The sequence below is a fragment of the Ornithorhynchus anatinus genome, chromosome 19 (genome assembly GCF_004115215.2).
Source record: "Ornithorhynchus anatinus isolate Pmale09 chromosome 19, mOrnAna1.pri.v4, whole genome shotgun sequence".
In the NCBI taxonomy this organism is placed as follows: Eukaryota; Metazoa; Chordata; class Mammalia; order Monotremata; family Ornithorhynchidae; genus Ornithorhynchus; species Ornithorhynchus anatinus.
Window position 1 is genome coordinate 7,853,634 of NC_041746.1, and position 10,596 is coordinate 7,864,229.

The window sequence follows — 10,596 nt, forward strand, 5'->3', positions numbered from 1 at the left end:
GAAACTCTATACCCCAGTGTCCACAATGATATGCCATTAACACTTGCAGATTATTATTTTTTTGCACTTTAAGCTACTGGTGTAAATTTTTATAAAACTAGTTAAAGGCACATACTGAATTTTAGATATATAAAAGTAGGTAAGAGGAGATTAATGTCAAAAATACATACAATTGGGAACTATATCCATATAAAAAAAAGCAACAAAGATCAACTATCTCCCCCATTTAACCTAATGCACAAAAAATCTTGTGTCCGGCAAGGATCGTGACAGAGAAGTAAAAGTGAAAATGAGGTCAGGCACCGAAAACAAACCAAACAGTACAGAATACAATATCTGTCTATGCATTAGAGGCAGGACTGTCTGTCCTGCACTGGCCTGTCCAGCCAACCGTCGTCAAATTTCACTGTCAGCATCATTTTCAATCACACAGAATATGTGACTGTGTTGTATACATACTTGAACAAAACTCTGAATAAAGACAAGACAAAAATTTAAATTTTCTGAGACAGTTCAGGGAAGTGCATTCTTTCAGGAAATCAAATTTTTGAATATTATAACCCAGGTAACCCTTGAACATAGGAACGTAAAACTGAAAATTCAGTCCCATCCCTTCACTAAAGAGTCATATCTGTAACCAAAAAACCAAACTCGAAAATCCCACTCTGGATTTCGCCTTTGTAATCGTGACTCCAAATTGTAGTTTTAAGTTCTCGACACTCCTAGTGTACACACGCGTCTTCACCAGGAAAGTACAGGGGCTTAAGCTTTAAACCACTGGATTTAATTTAGTTTAAGTATTTTTATTCATTGCCCTAGAGGCCTTCAAGCCATGACTGCATTTAATAGATCTAACAAAAATAAATGCTATAAAATTTGAAAGTGTGAGAAAATCTAAGTGTCACTCACTCCCTTAAGTAGATGAAAAATAAGTTTTGTTTTCACTGTACCACTCAATTACCTGCCTGGAATTCAGCCAAGATATACAATTGGCGAGTTCCTCATCTTAAAAAAAAAGAGGCGGAAACAAAGGGAAAAAAAAGACTAGAAAGAATTGGAAGTGTCTCACAAAACTGCACTGTAATATGAAAAACAAACTGTCACTTTCCCAGAAGTTGGGGAAGACCCCCAGCTGCCCACTGGTTGGCCAACATCAAGTTACCTATTGGTCACCCAAAAGCTAAAACCCCCAAACCTGCCAACTTTTGAGGCTATGGGCCACTGGAAGGGTTCAGTATGTGCCTGTCACAAAAAAAGGCTCAATAAATAACATTGCTTGACTGACCGTTCTTTGAACCAAGATCTGGGTGGTGGGGAGAAGGAGGGAGGTATTAGGCTATTCCAGGAGTCTCCCATAAAGACTGCAATGGGCTCAGGAAAGTCCCCTAAATGTCCAGACTGAACAGGGATGCACCCTGACTCTCAGTCCCTGAACACCTGTAGATACCAAGGCACCAAGGGTCTACAGTGGTTACAGAGTTATCCTCCCACCCCACCGCTATTCTGATTTGCATCTACCTAGCTGAAGACACCAGTGATTTGAAGACCACGGGAAAATACTCTTCTTGGTACTCAAGTATACATACACACACCTAGTCCAGGGCTTGGCACACAGCGAGCACTCAGTAAATATCACTGATTGACTGACCTTTTGATTTATTTTGTGAATGTGTTTGTCTCCCCTGTTAGAGTTCACATCCCTAAGGCAACAAAGAATGGGACACTTCATTTTTCTCCACTTCCCAAGGAACTAGTACAGTGCACTCTAAGGGAGGCACTCAATAAATTACTACTATACTAATAAATTACCACTATAGAAGGCTTCAGTAATGGCAGCAAGGAGCTGGCCTTCTGGTAGTGACCCGGATCTCTCCCTTTCCTCATGCTCCCATCTTAATAGCCGGCTCTTCTGTGCCACTGGCTCAAGGTTTGAAATGCCTAATTTACAGGATTATCATTAAGTGATTCTTAGCTAGGAGAGCTAATAAAGAACATTAAATGAAGTTATATATGAAGACAAAATAAATAAGCTTGTATTGCCTGACACGTCCTTAGTTTTGCTTATTTTATACATCTCTACCCTGAATATGGTGCTAAGATGTAGAGTATACCCAAGACAAGGAAAAGCTTTGACCGAATGTGGAAAGGAAACTTTTTCTGGCTGGTACTACAAGTGGAAATATTTTGGATTCTGACAACCGAACATGAGGCAGAGATGGGTGGAGGGGAAGGAGTCACTGGACAGGAACCTTACATTGTCACCCACAATTGCCCTGATCAATCGTATTTATTGAGTGTTGCTTAATGTCTGTCTCCCCTTCTAGACTAAGATGGTTGTGAGCAGGGAATGTGTCTGCCGACTCTGTTGTACTGCATTCCCCTAAGTGTTCAGTAAAATGTTCTGCACATAGTAAGCACTCAATAAATACCATCGATGAGGATAGTGAGTTGGCTGAAGGGATAATATGGCTCAAGGGGCTGGGAAAAATCAAGGAAAGTTTTGTTTTTTTTTGGAGATGGGATTTTAGGGAGGGCTTTGAAGTTGGGGAGAGCTGGGGTCTATCTGATGTGGGGAGAGAGGGAGTTCCAAACCAGAACAGTGTGAGCGAGTAAGCAGTAGTATTTATTAAGCTAGGTTCATTGCACTCTACTAAGCACTTAAGTACCAAAATTGACATTCCTGCCCACAAGAAACTTACACTCTAATGGGGGTGACAGGCGAAAATATTGACAAAGTTATCAAAGTAGTGAACTGAACAGACAATTGAATGCCAGAAGTACGTAGGTTCTAATTCAACCCACATATTCAATCCATCACTAAATCCTGTCCGTTTGACCTCCACAACACCGCTAGGATCCACCCTTTCCTCTCCATCAAACTGCTACCACATTAATCCAAGCCCTTATCCTATCCCGCCTGGATTACTTCATCAGCCACCTTGCCGGCTTCCCTGCCTCCTATCTCTCCCCCTTCCAGTTCAAACTTCACTCGGCTGTCCAGATCATTTTTCTCCAAAAATGTTCAGGTCACATTTCCCTACTCCTCAAGAACCTCCAGTGGTTGCCCATCCACTTCCTCATCAAACAGAAACTCCCTACCTTAATTCCCCTGGCCCTCCTACCACACCTTGCTACTCTCCTACTACATCCCAGCCCGCACGCTTCGTTTCTCTAATGCCAATCTTCTCACTGTACCTCCATCTCGTCTACCTTGCAGCTCGACCTCTCGCCACGTCCTGCCTCTGGCCTGGAACACCCTCCCTCTTCCTGACAATGACTGTCCCCTCCTTCAAAGCACATCTCCTCCAAGAGGCCTTCCCTGACTAAGCCCTCCCTTCTTCTCCACTCCCTCTGCGTCTCCTTGACTTGCACCCTTTATTCGTCCCCCCTCCCAGTCCATAACACTGATGCACATATCTGTAAGTTTATTTATTTATATTAACGTCCGTCTCCTCAACTAGACTGAAGGCTCCTTGTGGGCAGGGAACGCGTCTGTTATATTGTACTTTCTCAAGCGCTTAGTATCGTCCTCCGCACACAGTAACACTCGATAAATATACTGACTGACACTGACTAAGGATGTGTGCAAATAAGTCCATAAGTGCTAGATTAGGCTGATGGGTCTCTGGGCACAGTTCCCCCAAGAATTGGAAACCCCAGAGAGCAACCTCTGCCAGCATCAGCAGTGGCATCTCCAGCCCTGAGTGAGGAGGCGAGTTATCAAAATGGAATGTGGGGGGGGGGGGAGGAGTAGGGATAAATGTGATCTCCACTGTCTCTCTCCTCTGACTGAGGTGACCAACAGATGAAGGGGTGGACTATCTTGGTGAGTGCGTGAGAGGGCCTCTCTCTCTCTGGGGGATTGTGAGAGAGACAAAGAGCAAGAGAGACAGAGAGAAAATGAGAGTGTGTCCCCCTCTCTTGGGGTGGGGGGGGAGAAAAGGGGTTCATCTTTGGGAATCTGAAGGTACACCCAGTTCTCCTAAAATGCAGGGGTTGCATTCTCCCAGAACCCCAGATTAGGGAAATTTAGCATGGTATGCTCACCGTATCTGGCATGAAAAACGCACACAACCGTTTCTTCCAAAATCACGATGCCCCGCTGTCTCCAGACAGGCTCCCGCTGTCAGAAGAGCGTTCTCTAATTCTGCCACTGCATTCTAGCCCGAAATGTTTAGGGAAAACTTGTGTTGCATTAAATCTGCAGGCACACATGGCTGTATACATGGGCTTGCACACCACTGTTTCTTTCTTCAAACATTTCTGTTGATCTTTTGCTCAAGCTCTCTCTCTCACCTAAGGTCATCTAGCCTTTTCTCCCCACTATTCACGGCCAACTGGTCCTGCCCCCAAAGGAACTCTGCCCACTAGCAGAGTACCTGTGAGAAACCAATATAGTCTATTCACTCACCGCCTTTTGTTCTATTTAATATTATTTTATTAAATTGTCCGTTTTTTCCATGGAATCAACCTCTTTTTAAAAGTACAGCCTGGGTGCAGATACATAACCATATAAAGCAATCACATACAGCATATTTGCTATATTGTGAGGGAAATCTTTTAAATGCACATTGTTTAGGAAATGGAAAAGTCACTAAAAATCAGGGTTTGGCCTAAGCAAATTCCTGTTCTGGGCTTCACTGCCTGGGAGACTAATTACGGTATTTGCATTTAACTATTTATATCCTATTAGGAACAATATGCACACAAGCCCTTCAACTAAAGAAAATATTTTTTAAAAAGTACATACACACTCAAAATATTTGAAAGGAAAAACACAATGCCTCCCCAAATCTCAAGTTCACAAGGACACAGAATTAACCCAAACATGGCAAACCAAGAGTCTATAAAAATGTGGAAAAGGACACAAAATATAAAAACGTGCTTGCCTAGGAGCCAATGTGGAAAAGGACACAAAATACAAAAGCATGCTTTCCTAGGAGTTTTCGTTAATTTTCTACTTCTAAAATGGGTAACCAAACTCCATCATCATATTCAATTACAAAACCCCAACTGACCTTGAAGGTTTCAAAATGCTTGGGGATTCTTTTTTGCCTACTTGAACAATTGGGACCTTCTCACAACAACTATTCTTCAAAGGATTTAAACTGAATGAAGATATCTATAGCAGAAATGTATAACTATTCACTTGGCAAAAACACTAAACATACGTAACAAAACCGTTTCGGGGGAACTTGGGAGAAATAAGAATAGATTTCATTTATTGGCAAATATTTTTAGGAGGAAGAAAAGGATTAGTTGATTTAAGAATGGCCCTAGAGTTGAAATCATACTGGTTAATTTCTTAGCAACTGGGGAAAAAATGAGAGTAGAGGGAGGAAAAGGAGGATGGAAGAATTTACTCAATCCTTTATTCAACCATCTTCTTTGGCATAATTAAAACTATGCACTGCATTTTGCAGTATAACTGCTCTGGTAAGATTTTAGTACAGCATTAGGACAAAATTACCCTTATGGGCTCTTCTCATCACATCTTAATTTTAAAATATGTATATTATATTTTCCTTAAAGTACGCAAATTTTAACCAAGTTATCGTACACCTGTTGGTATAATTTCGCTTAATTTAAAAATGGATTTGTTGGACTTTAAACAAACCGACATTCCTCGGGACACCATTCTGAGAAGCAGCGTGGCTCAGTGGAAAGAGCACGGGCTTTGGAGTCAGGGCTCATGAGTTCGAATCCCAGCTCTGCCACTTGTCGGCTGTGTGACTCTGGGCAAGTCACTTAACTTCTCTGTGCCTCAGTTCGCTCATCTGTAAAATGGGGATTAAGACTGTGAGCCCCACGTGGGACAACCTGATTCCCCTATGTCTACCCCAGCGCTTAGAACAGTGCTCGGCACATAGTAAGTGCTTAACAAATACCAACATTATTATTATTATTATTACCGTGCGTGGATGAATGTGAACTGGCAGCTGCCTGTGGGCAGGAATTGTGTCGACCGACTCTGTTGTACTGTACTTTCTCAAGTGCTTAACACAGTGCTCTGTGCACAGTAGGGGCTCAATAAATACCAATGACTGATTTTTATAACAAGAATCCTTTCAAGAACTAGGGGCAGCAACATTATTCAAACCCTGGCAGAAAATGTCCAGTTACTTTCAACAGAAGATGGACTACAGCAAATTATTTACCTTGCCTCAACCTGGTAACAAAAACTATTTCGCTACAAGAAAAATGATCCTCCTGTCTTATCTTACCTATCGATGGAATTTAGGCAGGGATACTCTGAGCCCATTAGACTAAACAACCAAAACTAACATCTAAGGCACTACAAAAAAACTAAACTTTTTTTTTAAATCCTATCCTCTTGCCCCTCTCCTCACAATCTAAACCTCATTTCAATAAAACTGGTCAGAAAATATGCATTAAACATAATTCAATAATAATTGTGATTTTAATAGTAATATTTTCTTAATTTCTTCTCTCAGCATCTCAAAGCACGTTAAAAATACAAATGACAATTGACCAAATCGCAATGAGGTTGCTAATAAATGGTCTAATATGAACTGCAAATGAAGTAACTAGCAGTGATTTGCTAAAGCAGAGTTAGTCAATGAATCAGGAAAAAGTCTACAGGAAACGCCATTATCTTTGTGCTCTTTGTAGGACCAAACACACTTGAAAAACGAATATGATATTCCCGAAGAAGGTGGAGCAATGACAGCTCTTTTGGTTTTCGCGAGTTTATTCATTATAGAAGGCTGCACCTTCAGAAATATTCCCGAGAGGACAGTTTGATCACTGACACATACCTAATGACAATGGAAAAATCTTTCCAATAATGACATACCGAACGGGAGAGGGATTTAAGTAAAAACTGACCCCAAAAAATCCCTAATCAAATCCTAATCAAGCGCCTTGATTAGGAGACTGAAAGCATTACTGGTCTTATATGGCTTTAAAATATTCTGCTCCAATCCCAAGGCCAAGAAATCTGTACATTTCAATGCGCACAAACACATACATACACCCCCCACACTGTTGTTTTTATTCCACTTTCCCTTCTTCCCTGTATATTAAAAAATATTCCAATGCAACCGATGTTACAACGGGTAATTTCTCTGGGCAATGGGTGGTGGAGGTAGAAAGAAATGGGGGGGGGGGAGCGGGAGGATATGTGTGTGTATATGTGTGTCTGTGTGTGTATGGAGAATAAAGAGAAAGAAGGTAGGTTATATCATCTGTAGCATTAACACAAACATGCTTTCAATATGTCGAGTTACAAAAGCTCTTGTATAGATCTCATTTTCTGACATCCCTGTACTACAGTCTAGATGGCTCTCATCTCCCATTTACAGCCCCTTCCCCTGAGTCCCAAAAACTGAAATGTCTATAGGAGGAAGGGGGCAGGGGTGGTAGGTGGGCCCCCCATCATCTACACACACACACACACAAAGGAGAAAGTGGAGGGATGGAATAGAAGGAAGTGAGAAGGGGAAAGGGGGAGAGAAGTGGGAGGAGGGAGGGGGAGAGAAATGGGAAGAAGGAGGGGGAGAGAAGAGGGAGGGGGGAGAGAAGAGGGAGGGGGAGAGAAGTGGGAAGAGGGAGGGGGGAGAGAAGTGGGAAGAGAGAGGGGGGAGAGAAGTGGGAGGAAGGAGAGGAGAGAAGTGAGAAGATGGAAGGGGGAGCAGTGGGAAGATGGAAGGGGGAGCAGTGGGAAGATGGAAGGGGGAGCAGTGGGAAGATGGAAAGGGGAGCAGTGGGAAGATGGAAGGGGGAGCAGTGGGAAGATGGAAGGGGGAGCAGTGGGAAGATGGAAAGGGGAGCAGTGGGAAGATGGAAAGGGGAGCAGTGGGAAGATGGAAAGGGGAGCAGTGGGAAGATGGAAAGGGGAGCAGTGGGAAGATGGAAAGGGGAGCAGTGGGAAGATGGAAGGGGGAGCAGTGGGAAGATGGAAGGGGGAGCAGTGGGAAGATGGAAGGGGGAGCAGTGGGAAGATGGAAGGGGGAGCAGTGGGAAGATGGAAGGGGGAGCAGTGGGAAGATGGCAAGGGGAGAAGTGGGAAGATGGCAAGGGGAGAAGTGGGAAGATGGAAAGGGGAGAAGTGGGAAGATGGAAAGGGGAGAAGTGGGAAGAGGGAGGGGGGAGAGAAGTGGGAAGATGGAAGGGGGAGAAGTGGGAGGGAAAAGAAGGGAGGGGAGGGGAGCAGGGGGGAAGGGGGAATAAGGAGAGGGCGGAGAGTGAGTATGCGGAGGAGGGGGGAGCAGAAGGGGGAGCAGGGGCATCAGCCGCCCCCACGGCTTCAGTGACTCACGTTCTCCGTATCCCGCTCGTTCACCGTTGGCAATGGCGTCCGGGCCGACATTTTGTCGGTGCGGCGGGGTCGGGCCGGGGGGTGGCCGCCGGCTAGAGGGGACTGAGGCGGCGGGGGCCGGGCCGGGCCGGGCTCCCTCCGGCCCGCCGACACCGAGGGCGGGCCCACAGCGGACGGGAGCGGACAGGAGAGGAGCGGAGCCGGGAGGGAGGGAGGATGGAGGGGAGGGGCGGGGCGGGGCGGCCGGGGAGGCCGGGCCGGCGTCGGAGCCGCTCCCGCTAGTCTGTCCGGGTCATGGCTGCCCCCCTGAAGGTGAAGTCAGGGCCGCGAGGACCGGCCGCCCGGCCGGGCGGGAGGACGGATGGACAGGCCCCCGGGGCCGCCCTCGCCCTCTTGCCGCTCAGATGCGCGTCCGGCCGGGCCGCCGGGCATCCAGCCGCCGCCTCGCCCGGCCCGGGAAAACGGGCACACCGACAGACAGACAGACAGACAGATAGATAGACAGACCGACCCCTCCTCCCTTCCACTCGCCCTCCGCAAACACGGGCCGCGGGGGCGGCGCCCGCCTCTGCCTCGTCGGAGCCCCGAGGCCCCGCTCAGGGGTGGAGGGGGCTGTCAGAGAGGGGCGGCCCGTCTCAGGGAGGGGACGCCCGTTTGAGGGGAGGGCGGGACGTGGGGAAGGAAGGAAGGAAGGAAGGAAGATGTGGCCCGTTTGAGGGAGAAGAGGCCTCTCTGAAGGAGGGGAAGACGGCTGGCTGAGGGAAGGTGTGGCCCGCTCGAGGGAGAGGGAGGCCCGCCCGAGGGAGGGGACAGGGCCGGCTGAGGGAAGGAGTGGCCCGTCTGAGGGAGGGGCGGGTGGTTTGAGAGAGGGGCGGCCCGCCTGAGAGAGGGGCGGCCCGCCTGTGGGGAGGGCGCTCTGGCAGAGAGGGGAACCCTGCCTGAGGGAGAAAAGGCCCGCCCGAAGGACAGGACAGACCGCGCGATGGAGGGGAGCGGGCCGGCTGAGGGAAGGGGCGGCCCGCCTGAAGGAGGAGGGGAGCCCTGTCTGAGGGGAGGGCGTCTGTCTGAGAGAGGGAAGGCCTGCCTGAGGGAGAAAAGGCCTGCTTGAGGAAGGGGCGGCTCGACTGAAGGAGAAGAGGCCTGCTGGAGAGAGGGGCGGCCCGCCTGAAGGACAGGACAGCCCACACGAGGGAGGGGAGAGGGCCGGCTGAGGGAAAAGGCGGCCCCCCCGAAGGAGGGGAGACCTGTCTGAGGGGAGGGCGTCTGTCTGAGAGAGGGGACCCCTGCCTGAGGGAGAAGAGGCCTGCTGGAGAGAGGGGCGGCCCGCCTGAGGGAAAGGGCAGCCCGCCTGAAGGACAGGACAGCCCACCCGAGAGAGGGGAGCGGGCCGACTGAGGAAAGGGGCGGTGTCCCTGAAGGAGGGGAGACCTGTCTGAGGGGAGAGCGTCTGCCTGAGAGGGGGGAGCCCTGCCTGAGGGAGAAGAGGCCTGCTTGAGAGGGGTGGCCTCCTGAGGGACAAGACAGACCGCCCGATGGAGGGGAGCCGGCCGGCTGAGGGAAGGGGCGGCCCGCCTGAAGGAGGGGAGACCTGTCAGAGGGGAGGGCGGCTGTCTGAGAGAGGAGAGCCCTGCCTGAGGGAGGGGCGGCCCGCCTGAAGAAGGGGAGGCCTGTCTGAAGGAAAGGCCGCCTGCCTGAGGGAGGGGAGCGGCCCGCCTGAGGGAAAGGGCGGCCCTGAGGGGCGGGACCGGCTCCCTCCGTCCCGGCCACCAACAACGCCTCTTAGGAAAGGGACAGCAGCCGTTCCACATTAGGATGGGGCGGGAGCGTGGCTGTGGAAGGCACTTTGGCCGCCACGGTGGGCTGGCCGGCCGCTCCGTCCAATCCCGCATTAAGGATGCGGGTCGACCCGGGCACCATTATGGCGCTCACCCGCCCCAGCCCAACCCCAGAGCGGGCATAAGAGATGTCTTTGGAGACAGAAGAAATCCCTTCCCTTTTGTTCGGTTGAGGGAGGAGCGTTTTCCCTTAGACATCTCTCTCTCCTCACCCCTCTCCCAAACGCTGGAGGAGTTACGAGCTGGGCAGGTTGGACACAGTCCCTATCCCACATGGGGCTATCGGTCTTAATCCCCGTTTGACAGATGAGGTCACTGGGACACAGAGAAGTTAAGCGACTTCCCCTGAGGTCACACGGCAGACAGATGGCAGAACCAGAAATAAGAACTCGGGTCCTTCCGACCCCCAGGTCCATCCACTAAACCACACTGCTTCTCCCTCTCCCTCAATTCCCCTCTAGTTTTGCCCATTCCATCCAC

At 49.0% G+C, this 10,596-nt stretch overlaps 1 protein-coding gene across 5 annotated transcripts in view; it reads right to left on the reverse strand.

Annotated features, from left to right (window-relative positions):
• The window catches only part of MARK1 (microtubule affinity regulating kinase 1), a 59,013-nt gene extending 50,598 nt beyond the window's left edge, over positions 1-8,415 (reverse strand). For 2 of the 5 annotated variants that reach the window (XM_039914791.1, XM_007672372.3), the window contains exon 1: positions 8,282-8,400. In XM_039914791.1, the coding sequence (XP_039770725.1) occupies positions 8,282-8,332 (51 nt within the window). In that variant the 5' untranslated portion in view covers positions 8,333-8,400. Of the gene's footprint in view, positions 1-8,281 lie in introns of all 5 variants that reach the window. The other 3 variants (XM_007672375.3, XM_007672374.3, XM_007672378.3) reach the window with 2 other exon arrangements.
• Positions 8,416-10,596: the final 2,181 nt, after the last annotated feature.